The 19522-nt window shown below is 33.0% G+C and overlaps 1 protein-coding gene across 5 annotated transcripts in view; it reads right to left on the reverse strand.

Annotated features, from left to right (window-relative positions):
• LOC138704818 (tubulin polyglutamylase ttll-4-like) overlaps window positions 1-19522 on the reverse strand; it is a 126068-nt gene that overhangs the window by 77561 nt on the left and 28985 nt on the right. For 3 of the 5 annotated variants that reach the window (XM_069833102.1, XM_069833100.1, XM_069833104.1), the window contains exons 5-10: window positions 17917-18036; window positions 17720-17827; window positions 15028-15153; window positions 9487-9655; window positions 1055-1157; window positions 749-956 (exon numbers count right to left, since the gene is read on the reverse strand). In XM_069833102.1, coding sequence (XP_069689203.1) covers window positions 749-956; window positions 1055-1157; window positions 9487-9655; window positions 15028-15153; window positions 17720-17827; window positions 17917-18036 — 834 coding nt within the window. The remainder of the gene's footprint in view (window positions 1-748; window positions 957-1054; window positions 1158-9486; window positions 9656-15027; window positions 15154-17719; window positions 17828-17916; window positions 18037-19522) is intronic. The other 2 variants (XM_069833103.1, XM_069833101.1) reach the window with 2 other exon arrangements.

Genomic DNA, 19522 nt, shown 5'->3' on the forward strand with positions numbered 1-19522 from the left:
TTGGGCCTTACTTCCTTTGTTACGATCTAGGGATCTCTCAAGAAATGGGAAAAAGAAAATATACAGAACAATAATCAGGCCAGTGGTTACATACGCCTCTGAAACCTAGTCTTTACTAATAAATGAGGAAAATTGTGTCATGGGAAAGGAAAATTCTGAGAAGAATATTTGGGCCCAAAATGGAGAATGGAAAATTAGAACTAACAAGGAACTTTACGATATATATGGTGAACTGCATATAATGGGAGTAATTAGAAGCACAAGGTTGAGATGGGCCAACCATGTTGAAAGACGTGAAGAGGGATCCTTACTGAAAAAGATTTATAGTGGGAAGCCAGATGGTAGAAGATGTGTTGGGAGATCTAGGAAGAAATGGATTGAAGGCATTGAAGAAAATATAAAGCAGATGGGTATAAGGGCATGGAGGAGAAGAACTCAGAACAGAAGAGAATGGGCTTCTATTGCTAGGCAGGATCTGTTCCTTCAAGGAACGTAATCGCCATGGAGTAAGTAAGTAGTATATCTATGACTACGAAACAGTTTTTTTTTCCTTTCCAAATGAAGTCAAGTTAAGCATGCTAATCATAAATAAAAATCCATAGCCGTTACATGTCTGAACTAATAATCCACAATTCTAAGGTGGAATATGAAAGCCATTCGACCAAAGAGAGCAATATTAAATAAATTTATTTCACACATTAAATGTTTTTTGCATAAACATAGTAAAAATAATAAAAAGATCTCATACCTGAAGCAAAACGGACTAATCCATCATCATATATATAGATGCGAAGAGGATTGATGCTGGTAACAAGCACATATAGGCGGAGATCAAACTTGCTGCCATTGATGAGATATGGCTGAGATATGTACTTCTGAACAACCAATGGTCGCTTCTTAGGTATCTGGGCCCAGCGGTGAATGACCTTAATGCCAGTACCTCTTGCTGAAGCAGGCTGAAAAATGGTATGTAATTGCATTGTTATTTGTACTTAATGACAGTTAATTGTCATATATTTGCTGAAATGCAGTAAATTGTTATTTAACTTCATACCGGTTTAATTATCCATCTCTCCTTGCCACAACTCTTCTCCCAAGCCTGGCGAAGCAACTTGCTGTCTTGAGGTAGTACGTATGTGCGAGGGATAAACCCAAATCTGAACACCAGACATATATCATAGGAGTAAAACAACAAACATTTGAATTGCAATACAAAAACTGCCATATTTTCCAAGTCATTACACACTGTTATCTATTTATGTTTTCAAACCTGAGATCCCTTCACTAAATAAAATCAAATCAGAGAGTCAATATATCCATGATGCAGTGTCACAAAATTTGATAACCTCTAGAGCAGTGGTCGGCAACATGGCTGTCCCCATGTTCGTACATCTGTGTGGACAGTTCGTAGTGAGTTCAACAAATAAACAGTGGCGTACTACACACTGTTTATTACAGCAAAGAAATTTAGATATTTGTCATTCTGTGTCATAAAGAAAGTAGAGGATTACTGCTTGGGTCTGATGGTTGAACAGATCTCGACAAACTGACCTCAAATGAAGCTTTAAGATTAGGAATCCCTTCAAAAATGGTTATTTATCTTCTGCACGTTGTCAACATAGCAAACTGAAGTGACCAGTGAAATATTCCCATTTAATAGTTTCCTAGAATTCCGCAAATAACCTGCAAACCAATACTTTTTTCCTATAAATGTGTGGATGAAGATTCAGGATACTTTAAGCTTTAAGAGAAAGTGACTCCCTTAATTCTGCCAATGAGATGCAATCAACATATTCAACTTTAAAGCCTCCCCATACCAATGCAAAATATTCGCAGCAATGGCAAAGACGAAAATTTCGCGTATGTAGCAGAATTTCATGTCGTAGCTCCTATGATAGTCAATCAATCACATTGTTATTTTTATGACTGGTAGGTCAATGTCTGACCAAAGCATATAAAAAAATTTGAAATCAAAATAGTTTTTTCAAAAATGGAGAAAAAGGTACTAACTTCGAAGTGATTTGTTTATTTTAAACATTTTGATTCTTTTTTTTTTTAATATTTTAATTGCATTTATTTTAATATTTTTATTACATCTCAAAATTCACGATTAACTCAAAAAATTTAAGCGATGGAAATATTTTGTAAGCGGATTTGAAATCAGTGCAAAGATTTCTGTAAGAAGCCACCTCTTCTTGCTCTTTAACAGACAAAAGTTTGCCTTGAGCTCTCAGTCAAGTGAAAATGCTTGTTTAACTTGCCATAACTCAAAACCAGTAAAGATCTTGAATAGCAGTGACTTTTAAAATTAATTTCCATTCTTTTTCAACATTTCTCTCGCTTTTATCCCCCATCTAACGTGAAAAATAAAGTAACTAAAGTGCACTTATACTCCTTTGTTTCTGACCTCAATTATTTTGATTTTTATGGTACAGAATGAGTGATACGAAGAGACTGGCACTGTAAATCTCTCGGCATTGGAGGAAAGTTTCAAAGCATTTACAGTTCGTGAACCAGTAAATGCCCATCCATGCTACAGATGGACCATGAACAAAAGGCACTGACACTATGTATCCACTAGGATTAGTATGATGTCATGTTCCCCTGCCACTAGTAACACAGTGGTGAATAATATAATAATATTCCTTCCTTCCGACCCTACTGTAAGTGGCAATGATACCAACAAGTCAACTGATATGTGATGCTGATTGGTGAAGAAAGATGGAAAGAGTAGAATACAACTCAGTTTAGTGGGGGATGCATGCATGTAGGTACATATAAGAACTGTATTTTGTTTAGTGTCCTTTAGTAGTGAAAATGAGAAGGCAAACTCAGTACATATGCAAACATTTTGAAAAGTGAACACACTAGAAAAATGAATCTAATATCTCATCTACAGCAAATAATGTAAAATAGAGGAAGAATCACACCGGAACACATCCTATCCTGTATTGGCAACACAATACAGTCAACTCCGGATATAGCGAACCTCTGCGGACTTGCATATTTCGTTCACTATATCCAAGGTTCACTAAATACGAAGTATCTCTGCCCTAATCTTAATCAACAGGAATGAATGAAATTGTGAACAAGAAAATAAAAAAACTATACAGTAATTACTGTTACTAACAGTTGATTTAATTAAACTATGCTGCCAACCCACGTTCGCTTGCACATTCAATATCACTTATAATATTCACCTTATCTTCCAAAGAAAACACTTTACGCTTCGACATTTTTATATAGTACACTCACTGTTCGAACACTAAAAATGCGTACTCAGTCTGGGAATTTCCTTGATCACTTAATGGAAACTGGGAAGGGGTTGATGGAGTTTGAAAGCCATTGTAATCTTATCTTCATTTATGCTTTGGACATAATGTCCGTTCCCTTTTAATCAATCAATAAACCAATCAATCAATCTTCTTAATGTATCCAGCTGTTTGCTGACAACAAAGTCCACTATAGTCCACTGTAGTCTATTCAGTTGTTGTTTTATGTGATGATCGTTTGGGTTTAAAGACCCAACAAATCGCTGCCAGCTTGTTCTTATGGCTTCAAGAATACTTCTTCTGAGATTTCCCTTTTAATAAAAGAAGACAATTTCATTTTCCTTTGTTTCGATGCTATCCGTCATAATGGAAATGTTTCTGAGAACAAAAGGTAACCCTTTGACAGTGGAGGATTAAAAATAACATTAGAGTAGTGTGCCTGAGAACAGAATGGCAACCCTTTGACAGTGGAGTGAGGCAAGGTCGTCACACATTGCCTGGATTTACAGTACAGCTCATTGTCTAGGAATCACTAATTCTATCTTTGACCTTTCACTAAAGGAATAAGAAACTTAGAATGGTGTTCTCAACACATTCTTTCAATTTTGTACAAGAAGGCCTGCATTCAAATAAGAACTTGTCAGGATACAACTCTTGTAACTTCAATTTTCAAGGTTCACTATAACTGAAGTGAGGGTTCACTATAAACGGAAATATTAATGTACTTTTTAATGTATTTGGGTTGGGACCAATGATTTAGGCTCACTATAGCCGAATGTACACTATAACAAAGTTCACTATATCCAGAGTTGACTGTACAGTAGAACCTCTATTATCCGTAGTAATGAAGGGGATGGACTGGGCGGTTAATCGAAAAAATCGGATAATCCGTATCACAAAATATTTTCGTAAATTAAGTGAATAAGAGCTGAAGTTTCGTAATTTTCTCCGTTGTATTATGTTTAACACGCTAGGTAGTGGATTAGAAGTTCATTATTTAAGTTCAGTTGTCAACGACGTGCTTTTAAGGGGCAAGAAACTCCTTGTAATGACTGTCAGCGGAAAGATAGGAATAGTAGCGTAGATGTCTCATGTTGTAGATTTACATACTCTATATACACTTTATCCTTGATTTTTATTAAATCGCGCACAGTTGTAACATCAATCTCATATTCTGATGCGAGATGAGCCACAGTTTCTCTTTCCCCCAAACACTCAATTATATGCATTTTTTTATGCTTATCACAAAAGTTTTCTTTTGACACTCATGGAATACATTTTATATAGAAGTTGTACAGTACGGCAATTGGAACAGTACACCAAACTGGATAAGTATTAAGGCTTGTTGTAACACTCTCTAGAAAAACATACGTACTAATATAACGTGCAGTAGAGTGTTCATGTGTTTGTATAGCAAAAAAAAAAAAAAAAAAAAAAAAAAAAAAAAAAAAAAAAAGTGAGAGAAAAATAGTCGGATAATCCATCAATCGGTTAATAGGGTATCGGATAATCGGGGTTCTACTGTATAACAAATGTACACACAACCCTACCCAATGATCCAGAACTTAAAGAAATCCAACACATGGATCTGGTCTAAGGACCTCGGGAGAAGGAGGAGTAGGAGGAGACGAAGTCAACCTGTAATACTTAGTAATACATTTTATGTACTTATATTTATACAGTAAATGCTATTCATTTCATATTAAATACTTATTTGATATACAGGTAGCCTATGCATTCTTTTTCATTTTAATTTGTTACATTTTTAGACAGTTTAGAATAATTAGATAGAAAAGTTAACTTTTTATATAAGTTTAATGGCATAGAACCATTACACTCATCTAATATATAAAAGTGAATGTGGATATGTATGTATGTTCTCTATACAAATCTACACGCTTTGACCGATATGTGCCAAAGTTTGCATATTTAACCTTCAAAACCAGGAGAAAAACATAGGCTACATTAAAATTGTGCAAATGGACGTTAAATGAATTAAACAATTAAAAAAATCAAATAAGTACGATCAAACATTCATGTTTAATACTAAATTGCAATCATCTATAGTCAATTGTTTTTTGTTATTGTCTGTTGTATTCAACATCGACTTCCACGAGGCCATGGAAATTATAACACGAAATTAAATAACATTATTGATACAGCATGAAAGCTAAAATCTAGGCAATTCATGCAATAAATATTTTTACGCAGTCCAGGACCATATTATGAATTTCTCGATGCAGTTGTAGATAGTGAGCAAGCTGTGTTTTATTCAACCGAATTCTTGAATTCTTTGAAACTAGAAGGGCTCCTACCATATAATTGTTTTAATATTTGATATTGAATCACCAATTGCGAAATATGGACCCACCAAAATCATGCAATGGAACAAGAGTTGGTGTGAAAAAACTCATTCAAAACGTAGTAATAGAAGTGACAATATTAACTGGGAAAACGAAACGAGAAGATGTTTTTATCTCACGTATTCCTATGATACCCACTAACATCCCTTTCGATTTTAAGTAATTGCAATTTCAGTGCGACTAGCATTTGTAATGGCCATATTAAAATTATGATCAAGGACAGTCGCTCAAAGTAGCAGGCATTAACTTAAAAACTGCGTTTTTCACATTCTTAACTATATTTTATACAAAGAAGTAGGGGAGAAAAAAGATTTTACACACATCAAAAAGCAATTCAATGATACTTTTGTCATATTGCTAATGTAGTATGTGAATGTACATAAGGCGACTGAAAATAACACTGTATTAATTCTGAAACATACGTCTCTCAAAATATTGTTGTTCATGTCAGAAAATGTGTTACTGCGAAATTCTAACTAGCCTACATAATCACGTTGCCAATTTGTATGTTATACGTTGTGGAAATAACAATCTATTAATTTCTAGAAAATAAAAACCGGGTCTCTGAGAATATTACTCTTTATGTTAAAAAATGACTTATTGTGAGTTAATATTGTATCTGTATTCTGTGTATAAAATAAGAATTAATATAATATGTTCTGAATTTGTGAGATATAGTTTCTCAAGTCATATTAAGAAAAATATGCATACAGCGGTTAAGGGTAAAAAAATCTTTCAATATAAATTAAATTATATACGTATATATTGATTCTTTAGTATAATCAATAGAGAGAGAAATTTTGGCTCTCGATGGCACCCCAATGGGTTCAGACTGGGAACAAGGGAATTCCCTGTTTGTCGTCAGCTGTCTCTGAAATTCAAGTGAAAGCATACACAGACATGAAATTACGTGAAATGCACAGCTTCAGATCAATGTACAGATCTTATAATTATTTTATCTCTGCCTCTGTGCAACGTCACATTTGTGGGGGAGGAAAGGAGATGGCAGAAAGATTGTAATGCTTTTTAATACCATGACTAAGATAAGCCACTTGAAATTTAACAGTCACTGACTGGCAGAGATAAAATGTAAGATCTTAGAACATTGATACAATGCTAAGTGGGCCTATAGGGACCGAGGAGTGTGTCTTTGTTTTGCTGAACTTCAAGACAATGCTAATTCATTTAAAGTTTGTGTGACTGTAGCCTGTATGTTATATGTTCGTTTGGTTTTACTTTATTTATAGTTTGGTTTCTTTATTATTTTATTTGTATTTCTGGTGATGTGGAAGAGAAGGCCTGACGGCCTTAATTACGCCAGAATAAATAAATAAACACATATATGTATACAGCATATATACGAGTACATACAAATTAAAACAAATCTGAAAGTAAGGCAAGTGATGAAATGTTTTCTTTCGTTGCCTGATCTGTAGTTGTTTTAAATTGAGTTAATCCTTTGAGGCATTTGGCTAAGAAGTTCATTAATTCATATAAGTGATGCTATGTAAAGATTCATCTTTATGGACGAGGAAAGCTTATTGAAGACAATTCGTTTTGATTGTCTATAGATGAGTTTCTAAGATTTCCGAAAAGTCTAACAACCAGTTTAATTAAATAAAAGAAGCAAAAAGGACAACCCGGGCAACGCCGGGTGCTTTCAGCTAGTATACTCATATTGCTAAGTACGCCACTAGCAAGTCAGGTTATGTCATTTAACTTAACACTTGCTATTCACTGCTGTACATGGACAAACATCAAAGATGCACACAAGCCGACTCTGTTCTAGAGATTAATCCACAGCTTCAAAATGTTACAGAGGACAACTGGGTCATGAGGACAGAGAAAGAGCAAGCCTACTGTATATTTCATAAAAAATTACTTTAAATCATAAGCTGAGGTATATCAATTAATCTATATCATACTGACTAATTAGTTTCCAATATTGAACCTTTAACAATAAAGTAAATCAGTTTTTCTACACTGATTTCGACATAAATCCATTTTCAATTTTTGTATATCATACATGCAGGCACAGAGAGTTAAAGACTAGTAAGACTCTTAAATAAACAATGTTTTCACTATTTTCTAGTAGAGTCCTCTACAGTTGTTGCTGTGGTGAAATTGCTTCCAAGAGTAGTAACAGACATTGGCATACAATTTTGCTCTCATTCGTTTTTATTTGTGAAGAAAGGGATCACAAACATACTACTATATGGGGACAATAGCTTTATGGATTTACTTCCTTATCCAATGGAAGTTGAAATTCAAGATTCTTTATACCTAAGAATCCAATACTTCCCCTTTCGATTTGAACTCAAGACACTTGGATCCAATGGCATGCATGGCAATATCACTACATCAAAGATGAATACATACATAAAAAATATACATATCAAATTAACTGGGAATATATTTCAGCTATTTTACGATTTATATTTTAAACTGTGGCGAAAGATTACAAACATCAGCATTCAAAGCTAATTTTAAATCTAATTGTGTAAGTATTCTACCTCAAACATAATTGACATAAAAGAAAAAATACTTTCTTCTGACCTAATATACAGCAAAATTTATAAATGAAAACAGTTTATCTGTGTTATTCTTTGACATCTATGGAGTAATATAGTGTAGAGTTAAAGAAGGCAATTATTTTGAGTCAATATATTTTGATTAGTATATGATGCTTATGTAGTTTATTGCAATGATATATAAATGATTTAACTATCTAATAACATGTTTTCAACATGCATCACTATTTGATTTCTTTATAAAGCTCAGTTTCAAACACATATGCTATATCTATTGATGCTGGAACACATTCCTTCGAGAAATGGCATCATCAGACATAATTAAATTATCTCTTAAGCAGCAATGTTATGTTAAAATGGTTAAATAGAAACTCATTAATTATGTAGAGTGAAATTATCATTTTGAAATGATGTTCTATTAAAGAAACTGAGAAATACTAAATTAACATGCCATCAGACATAGTTTCAGATTAGATCAGATTAATTTCCTCAGTTTCAAATATCTGAAACATCTAAACATGTAAATGTTTTAAATAAGAAGTACAAAAAAGATGATTTTCAGTCATATATCTAATGTGTAAGTGCACACTAGAAACTACTCCTTTAGACTGCGATGTACACAAATTCTCTGTAGCTGAATCTTATTTAAATAATAAATAACAAAATAATAGAAGTTTAATACACGAAAATAATTACGATTATAGTGACATTTTCTACACTCCACTAATTGTGAGCAGGTGCAACAGCAAAAAAAGATATAGTGTCAGTGTATGTGCATGCGTGAGTGCATGCATTTTGTATGGAGTGCACGTGCATATGTGAGGGAAGTGGGGAGAAAAGAGAAGGATGGAAGGAGAAAATTAATGAACAAACAAGCATTTATTTGTGTGTGCATGCGTGGAAGAGTGCGAGAATTGTTACTTTACATACATACACACAACTATATGAACTTTAGTATAACTTTTAAAAGGTGATAAACTAAATTTATATGTAAATAATGGCATTTGTGCAAATTGTACTAGAGTATGAAAATGTACCTTCTTGCTACCATGACAGAAAATTATTTAAAATGTGCACTGTTTACGTGAGAAATTGTTCACAAAATATACTTATTTTATGAGAATTGTTCTTAAATTGGACTGTACAATTCAATTCTTTTCTATAATGTGAATACAACACTTTTAAGAATTTCAATTTGAAATTTTGGGGAAGCACAGTATGATATTACAGTACTTTAACATAAGTGATGCTAAACATTTAATGAAACTTTTAAATATTCCTATTTAGAGAATGTATCAAACTACATATAAAGTTACTTACTCTTTCTTTCCAAACTTTGTCATAAGGCGATACAAATTCTTCCACAGTCGATCCTTGCGACCAATTTGAAATGTCCCAGGAAAATGATTTATTTTTTGGAACTCCTTTAGAGTTTTGAAACACAAAGATTTCATATGTTTTCCCCATGTACCACACCAATCATTTGATTCTGAAAAAAATAATATGTTATACAATGTTATAAACTATCAATGCTTTCAAAAAATTTCCAGATATAAATGAGTAACAACAGTGCAGAGAAGGAATGCAGAGTAGGTCACAACCATGTTTACATGCATTACCATCACAAAAGTATTCTGACGACAATAAATGATAAGTTTGGTTCTATCTGCATACTGAAATCAGTAGTTTCTAAGTTATTGTTGTACATATTTTAATAGTATTTTTCTTTAAAATCTTTTTGGAAGTAAATATGCATAGGAAATCTGATAGAGAGCAAGGGGTAGGACATAGATTGGTGTAGCACAAAAAGTATCAACCACTCGTATTTCTTCTCTTAACAATATATAGCCTTTAGGTTGGGTGCACACTTATCTAGCAAAACTGCTTTAAGCAGAAACGTTTTTGCTGTAACCAAAAACAATTTTACTTTCCCAGAAAGCATTTTGCTTTAAAATGTTTTTGCTGTAAACAAAAACATGTTTTTTTCCGAGAACATTAGAGTCATGGCAGACTAGAAGTAGAAACACAAATCAGTCTTGCAATGGCGTAGAGGATGATGTGGTTGTAGTGTTATGGCACTGGATGGACAGGTTGAAATTCACTGTGCCTGCCAGGCTCGGGCCTTAAAAAAACTAAAATATTTTTTTCTTCGCAAAAATATGAACCTTTGTGAGAAATATGTAGTATTAAAATTAAATATAATAGTCTTAGTAGCCTAATTCGCCAACATACTGATTTTTCAGACAGATACATACTAAGGAAAAAATAATATATAATTACAATTACATAAAAATCTGGACTCTAGACATAACTAATTTGAGTAGTTCTGTCATGATACTTTCCTTCTCGACAATGTTTTTGCTTTAAAGTCCGGCTATAATGTCACTTTCCTTCACAATTATGAGTTTTGGCTTAACAGTGTCCATCACTCAGACAACCAACTTCTACAAAACTGTCATCACTTCCAATATTCAAATCTATCAGATGTTTATCTCTTCTATATATGCTGACATTACTTTATTCTTCCATTGGAACTACTATACAGTATATTGCATCTTATTCTATGTATACATATGAAATAGTAGCGACATTAAGTTAGGTTAGATTACCCAATAGGTTAGAGTTTCGGTCACTGCTCAGCAACCTATAACTAAGATGTTTCTAAGGAAAAAACTTCAACACATTCACTACACCATAAGCCAAGAGAATATAGAAAATATGTTATCCTCATTCATCCAGGCTGATTAGAGGAAACCAATTCAGATAACCTTAAAAAATTCACATTTTCCCCAAATTCTAGCCAAGGAATTTATGTACAGATGAAGACAGCCACGAACCCGAAAGTGTGAAAACTACTTGTAGGAAGAGAGAGAGAGAGAGAGAGAAGACATTTCCATTACATACATAGTCGGAAATATCTTAGAACCGAAAACAATATGCTACTATTAAGTTCCACTGACCAAAGTAACAAATTCTGTGCATTAGCTGAAATAAATTCGTGATGTAAGTTCATTGTGTTATGTTTTTATATGCCACCTTGTTCGTGTATCACAAAAGCTGCTGAAAGTCAATGTATGAGTGACAACAATATACCATGTCTTAATCGAACTGCACTGAACTTATAACACTATGGAAAATTATTTTAGCTAGTGTACAAATTTGATATTTTGATAAGTGCAATGTAATAGTATTGGTTTCGGCCAATAGAAGATATTACAATTCAGATCTTATGTATATAATGCAAATGTAAATGTTTATATATAATTTACAATTCCTCGAAATCTGTAAAAATAATTCACTCACAGCCTGCTCTTTATGAGTAATCACCAAAATTCTGGTACAGAAGGTCTTTATGTAAATCCAAGATTCCTGTGATAGTTCCATACCAGTGATTATTTTCACAATCGGGTAATTCCATATCAAATCATCACAAAAAAAGTGCAATTCTCAACCTCTGTATTTTTTATTTTAACAAAACTTATTCCACATTTAGAAGATGTAATTGTGTATAGAAAATGGTCTTTAGATATTTTTCACAACAGAACTCAAGCTACTGTTCTTTGAAAATCGGCCAATGTATCGAAGTTTGATGCACTGACCAGTTTCAAAAGTGCTATATTTTGAAGACAATTAAAGAGACAGTTGTGGGACACAGTGCCATTGGAAAGCTTATGAAATGAGTTTAAAATGATATATAACATGATCTAAATTTTTTTTTTTACCTTTCTAAGGTCATCCAACATTTAAAAAATGAACAGAAAAAAAAATTCGACACTTAATTTTCTTTCAAAAAAATATATCTGATCTATCATGTAATGTATTAACTAAGTTCCGAATCTCAATTTGTGATGATAATGGGATTAAGAGATATAAATTAATACATTAAGAATTCTAGGGAATTTTAAAACATATTTTCAGATGAGTTTTGTCATGCCTATAGGCCTAATTTCTAAGCTACACAACATATTCCAATAAAGTAAACGGTGATCGATAGACAAAGGCTTAATGTATCCAACATGACCTTGATTTGTAGCGGGTGATATGCAGGAGGGAGGAAGTTGAGACACAAATTAGTGGGTTGCACAGCAGCAGAGGCAGTGTGACCCAAGAATGTAAAACGATAGAACGTCCATAGTGGTGTCAAACTATTGGTTATGAACGACGCTACAATCTCAATTGAGCAACAATCAGCAATTGACAAGTTAAATTGGAAAAATTCGCGAGTAATGTTGATTGAGGAGAGAAAATATACAATGTAGTTATCTCCAATACAGCTCATCCCGTTTTTTTTTTTTTTGGGTTCACCTTGGTGAAAATGTGTCTTTTTGGTCAAAAATCATATTTTTAGTTTTCAGCATTAAAAAATAGTTTATGGTCCAAGGAAGCACTGGGGCAATTTTCATGTACTTATGCTCCTTTAATTTCATGTTTCAGCAGTCATTTTTAAAAGACATAAGCATGTGTTTATATTCATTTAAAATATTTCAAACTCAGTTTTCTGCTTTTGTTTTTTGCACATTTTGGTTTGCTAAAATACTATTTCTCCTATATAACGATTTTTTAATTGTTTTTTTTTTGTCTGTTTCTTTAAGCTTCGCTTTTTTTATTTTCTTTTGCAAGACTTGCTACTTTTCTAGTTGTTTTCAGAGTTGACTATATGATAATTTTCCGGGGTGGGGGGGGGGTATAAGAAATGAAAACACTGCTTAGTACGCTTTGTTTGTTTTGAGGTGTTTGAAGGTTATAAAAATTAAATTTCAAGCAACAGGAATAATAGCGATTTTTAAAAGAAAATAATTTAAATTTACAAAAAATTAATAATTTACACATTCTTAAACCAAATTAAATAAAATTTGGTATACCACACTATTTACAAACAGTACAATAACTGTACAAAATTTCAGACTTCTAACTTCATTTGTTCAGAAAATTTCACCTCAGTGAACTCGTAAGTTTATTTATACACGCATTAACATTAGGTCATAATGCATGTGTAGAATCTTTGGGTACTATTGCTTTGACTGTTTCTATTGTTGTATGTTATATAATAATTATGACTTGTACTCATTTTAACAGAATTCAGTTTTTAATGATTATGTATATTATAATAAGAGTAATTAAGGCAGTGATGAAACTTGGTATGTAAATTTTCAATCTGACATTTGCCTTAGTGATTGAGGGAAACCGTGAGAAGTCTCGGTCACATTGACCGGCCATGGGTTTTGAACCCCCAACCTCCCAAATGCGAGTCTAGTGTGTTACCACTGAACCACTTCGCTCAATTGCAGTATTCTTAAGTAGAGACAATACAAACTAATAACCAAGAAAGTGTTATCACCACAATTTGAAGCTCGAAGCAAGTTTCATACCACTATCTTAACAATCATAACTCATTTCTGATATTTAAGTGTATATTATTTAGAAACTCAAGACATGGTCATATAACTATAAATCGAAATTTGTGTCTGGACGTACAGACTTTTGCAGATGATTTGGTTTTCCTAGCCACTTCAGAAGATGATTTACATCAGTCTATAGTTTAAAATTAACAGCTGATAAATATTGCATGGAAATATCCACGGAAAAAAAAACAAAAATAATGGCATTCTGTGGCAAAGAACCAGTATAAAGCAAAATTTGTATAAAAGGTAACATTTTAGAAAGGGTTAATGAATTCAATTATCTTGGTTTCAAGCTTTCCTTTCTACCTCATCTAGATATTTCACAAAAAAATTTTATATTCAATAAATCTATAAGCATTATCAACAGTATAATGAAATCTTCTTTAGTTCAGAAACATACCCGCACTCGTCTGTACAAGATCTTAGCAAGACCTGTCCTTTGTTACGGCAGCGAAGCTTGGACCTTACGAAAAAGTGATGAAAATAAAATTACTGCCAGTGAAATGAAGTTTATGCACCGAACAGCAGTAGGAACACTAAAAGGAATGAACACATCCTACAAGAACTGGGAATGGAACCTATACTGCAGTATATTCATCAATATCAAGACAACTGGTTTCACCATGTCAAGCTTATGCCTAGAATAAGGATTCTTTGAATGATCTTGAACTACAGACCAATAGGGAAACGATCACTGGGTTGCCCTGTGAAAAAATGGCGGGAAAACTTTTGTAGACCAGAACAGTCCTTCTAAGACTATCACCTGTTAGGAAGATGATGATTATTTAGAAAATTTAGTCAGTGTCACCACCTCTGTTCTTCCAATCAAGTGCATTTATGTTGTACTAAAATCTAACTTCTTGCAATGTGATGGTCCCAAATTCAAATTTCAAATGTAGATAGGACATTGAATGACATAAAATATATTATTTAGAATAAAATCCAAAGCGCGCATTTTCTATAAGTAAAGGTCATAGTCATAATAGCTGATCTTGACATTTCAAAAGCTAATAAGTAATATACCCATGCAACTTATCATTGGAAAGAGTAAGAAATTAGCCTTCTAACAATTTTTTTAATCAACTCTTTATGCTTAATAGGTCCCGAGTTAGAGTACTTTTATGCCAGAGGTCGTAGAGCAAATATGAAAAATGTTTAAATTTTGCAACAGCATTGTGTCAAAAGGTTTCATTTACAACGTTAAAACAACATTATACCTTCATGTGGTCTATGAACAGACAAAAATTTTATTAAAATTTAAAAGGGTTAGGTTATGAGCTGTGTTGATTTGATATGGATCCAATCCTTATTATTAATTTATAATCTTTGGTCATTATTTGTAATTTATATTATGCAGCTTTCTATTCAGACTTTTTTTTTTTTTAAGAAGTTTAAGAAAGTTTAAGAAAAATGTTAGTTCAATAGCTCAAATTCTACAAGAGAAATAATGCATGCACACCTCTGTAGAACTCACTTCTAACAAGTCTGAAACCTGAGTTTACAAGAGTACGACGAATAACCAGTGGTGTGATGGTACTCAACTTCCATTTCATATGACGTTGAATCTCACTGGGCAGTGCTTCACCTATAAAACAAAGAAGCATATGTTTCTATATACAGTATGAATTGAATAAATGTTGTCCAATAAAATTAGACATACCAACCTAAGGTAAAGAACATATAAAAATTCTATTTTCTAACCTCCATATTTCGCAACTGAAAAAGGGCAGTGCAATGAAATTTATCCTACACCATATGTACGAATAAATTAAAACTACATTCCCTAAAATTTGTAAATACTTTATGCAAAATTATACAAGCTACAATATAAAAGTTAATCTGATTTTTCGCGCTCCAAGTTTGACAGAGAAAAGTGAAATTTTAATGCCAATCATTTACAATTTAACAAAACTCAACAAAGAAAACACTGTTAATTACTGTAAAAACTTAACTTATTAGGGCAACAAAAACTCTTAATTTAGTTTCCCTCAGAAGGCAATATAGTTTATGCTATAAATTTACAGCTTGTAAAAGAACTCAGTACCTGAACGAAAACATGAAAAGCAATATTTACAGATTCTTTCACGTCCATGACATAATTCAACTCTGACAGTCACCACACTTACCTAGCATTCTATTACTATACTTTTAAAAGTGCCTTAACCTCAGAATCGGAATTTGACAATAGTGTACAAGCAGAATCCAGGAAGGTTAGAGTGACCATACTTTGAAACATTGATAATTAATCTAGACCAAATAATGAATTTAAATACTATTATAGTCACAATCATGCCATGGTATGAAAGAAAAATTTCACAACCTCAAGTGGGAATCGAATCTGCGACTTCCTGTTCTCCGGTCAGGCGTTCTACCACTGAACTATCGATTTCGTCTCACGCCAAAGGTTTGGAATTATCCTTTCATACTGGCGACTCTGTTATAGAGTACTGTCCATAGCGTCTGATCTAGTCAGCACTGCTTATGGGTTGAAAGAAACTTTACAAATGTAATCTTCATCTTACGATGTTTGGTGACGTATACACGTCCGTTAATGTGACATATTAATGAATTTAAATACTATTATAGTCACAATCATGCCATGGTATGAAAGAAAAATTTCACAACCTCGAGCGGGAATCGAACCTGCGACTTCCTGTTCTCCGGTCAGGCGCTCTACCACTGAGCTATCGAGTTCGTCTCACGCCAAAGGCTTGGAATTATCCTTTCATACTGGCGACTCTGTTATAGAGTACTGTCCATAGCATCTGATCTAGTCAGCACTGCTTATGGGTTGAAAGAAACTTTACAAATGTAATCTTCATCTTACGATGTTTGGTGACGTATACATGTCCGTTGATGTGACATATTAATCTTAAAAAGGTAAAAATTAAAATATTTTATATATTTAAGAAGACCATATTACAGTAGAATTCCTCGAATCCAGCAACTGTGGGAAAAAGCCAGTGCCAGATAACTGATTTTACTGGATAATTGGAAAATACATTTATAGGTTATGTAAAGACACACTGTACTGCACACACATTTTTTTCCATGTTGAAGTTTAGTCATTTTCATACAGATATTTAAAAATAAAATTTTAAAATATGTACAATATTTATTCTTAGTACTGAATATGGTAATGTACATTCATCAGTTCATAATTTTTGTAATACAATAATACATAATAGCGTATAAAATACTAAAAATTTTCGTAACCTTACAACAATTTTAAATGGCAGTCATGTGAGTCATGTGACGTGAAGAGCAGTGTAGCCAATGTCGCAACTATGAAGACGAAGTAGCGTTTGATGATTTGAGCATAAGAACATTTTGCTTACGTTTCACGGAATCCACTTTGCAACATCAGGGCTTAGCGGTAACAGCCATGATACTATCACTCGAATGAAATTTTTACACGCTGTAGGAACAGAGAATTTCACACTTTCCTATTTAGACTCATCCAACACCCCTTCGAAATAAGCGAGTTCGAGTGGTAAATTTAAAGATATTGTCTCTGCACATCATTGTTCTGTGCTGCGCAATGTTTGCAAGGTCCAAGTGACAGTTACCAATGCTACCCGATCTACTCTAGGAACATAACAGGATTTTCTGTCTGTGTTTTCATGCGTGAACAGAGTAAACACAATATGCAGCATGTGATCCACGAAAACCACTCACATCTTCGTCTGACTTTTCCCTTTCGCATGAATGGCTATTTTTTTTTTTTTTTTTGCCTAGCAAAAAGTGCCATTGTTTTGGTATTGCTGGTTATTTGGGTACTGGATACGAGGGACTGCTTTTCCTACAAGATACAAGATCAGTTTCTGACTACATTTTTATGCCAGAAAAGAACCTCTAGAACTTATTTTATAGGAGTAATTATTCCAGATTTATCATGGAAGAAAAATTCTTGCCCCTGAAATCGAATCCAGTCCTTTACAGTCCGAAGTCGGTCAATCTGACACATAAATTAATTATCTTAGCTCCATAAACTCATGATCTACTTATATGAAAAATATTTCAGTACTAATTTTTTACATATATCTGTGCACCTATAAGAAGCATAGCTGAAACTTTATAAGAGTTTACTAAACTGAAATGATACCTAACACAGATGCTTGCATATAATCCAAGATTAACTATTAACTTACCCTTTACATCATGCATGGAAAAGCGTATATATGGAGGAACATGGGAAAACAAGCTGGTCCTGAGGCATTGCGGCAAACCTTTTTGCTCACTTATAATAACTGGAGTAGCTGAAAACAGAGTACACGTAATTAAATTATCAAGTATTAAAATCACACCTGTACTTCCTTAGTAACTCATTTTCTATACAAATCATTACCTGCAGTGTGGTGAGCAGTATCATTGAGTGAGATTGAACCAAGAGTCTCTCCCACTACTGATGGAGTATTAGAATCATTGGATATGGTGGTTAAGCTGCTAAGTACAGACTGGTCATCTGCTAAAAAATACATTAAGAAATTTAAGAGTTCAATAATTACAAAAATGATGTAGTAAAGATGAAGACCTCCTTTCTGTAATGTTCAATAAGAAAAAGTTTCACGCAAACATAAAAAAACATCACTAACTCAACTGTCTTCAAACTCAGGCTGTATAAAAAAAAAGTTATAAAGAAACTCCAAAGTAACAGGCAGCTATAATATTATCCATAACTCGGCCTCCTGTGAATCTCTACACGTGGAGTGATGTATTGATTTATTTATAGAGTGGAATGAGTTGCTGACTCCATCCCAGTTACATCATCACACAATATTACAGAGAAAATGCCAAGGATACAAGTCCAGAAACTAAAATATTTAGCATTAAATTCGTCTTCTTTTATGTCAGAAAGGTGAACTGAATTCTACGGAGTTGCATAAATCACATGAATCAGTTGCTTATTAACAAGTATAGGATAGAATAATAAAGTGTTTGTGTATCTTCAAGAAAAAGGTATTTTAATAATTTCCATTTATTTTCTTTCAACATCACTGTAAGATAGGATAAAAGGAAGGAAGAAATGAACGAAAACAAAACTTCCTTTAAACATGGGACAATTATCCCAAATGTTCTTCCTAAATGTTCTTGAATCTAGCAAAAATTGTGTAATAACATAAATGTTATTTAATTATTAATTCAAGGAATATCGAAATTAAAAGAAAATGATTTCACTCAAACACTATTTACTTGTCCTAAGAAAGACCATGTTCCTCTACTCTCCATCTCAGAAACTAGCCTAAAACTTTTTTTCTACTGAAACAACTTCTTCCTGGTAAGTATCAGTCCTTATGAGAACTGTTGCAGTCTAAACAAAAAGTTTATATTTTCGAGCCATCTTTTCGTGGGGCAACTTAGTGAACTTTTAGTGAATAATGCATTCACTCTTTTTTTTATTACTTAGTTTCTTTACAGATTTCATTGTCCTCAGGTTGACAACAAGACATGATCCTCTGGTAGTTCGTCTGCATGAAATATATTGATAATTCTTTATGAATAATCCTGGGCATGACAACCCACAAAGGACCAAGGGAACCGATCATCCAATCTGTAAGGCAGTATTGTGTAGTTAGTATAATGGTCCCCTCAGCTATTGTAGCTGGTTCGTGAAAATGGATTTCACTATTGTAGCGCCTCAAATTCCTCACAATGATACTGGACGAAATTTCATGAGACAATTTCTTCATACTCCCTACAACATACATATTCAATATTCTACAGCGAGCTCAATAGGTCAAGGATGCTCTTTCGAATGGTGTATAAATTGTTCGGAAGTTTTCTTAATATTGAGTGATGTTCCCTTGTCAGTCATGGCTAAACATCAAATTTGGAGATAAAACTCTTAATATGTATTATTATTTAGATTAACTATATTATTATTATTATTATTATTATTATTATTATTATTATTATTATTATTATGTTCACAAAATTGGAAAGTTAATTAATAT

This window comes from Periplaneta americana, chromosome 8 (assembly GCF_040183065.1).
Source record: "Periplaneta americana isolate PAMFEO1 chromosome 8, P.americana_PAMFEO1_priV1, whole genome shotgun sequence".
In the NCBI taxonomy this organism is placed as follows: Eukaryota; Metazoa; Arthropoda; class Insecta; order Blattodea; family Blattidae; genus Periplaneta; species Periplaneta americana.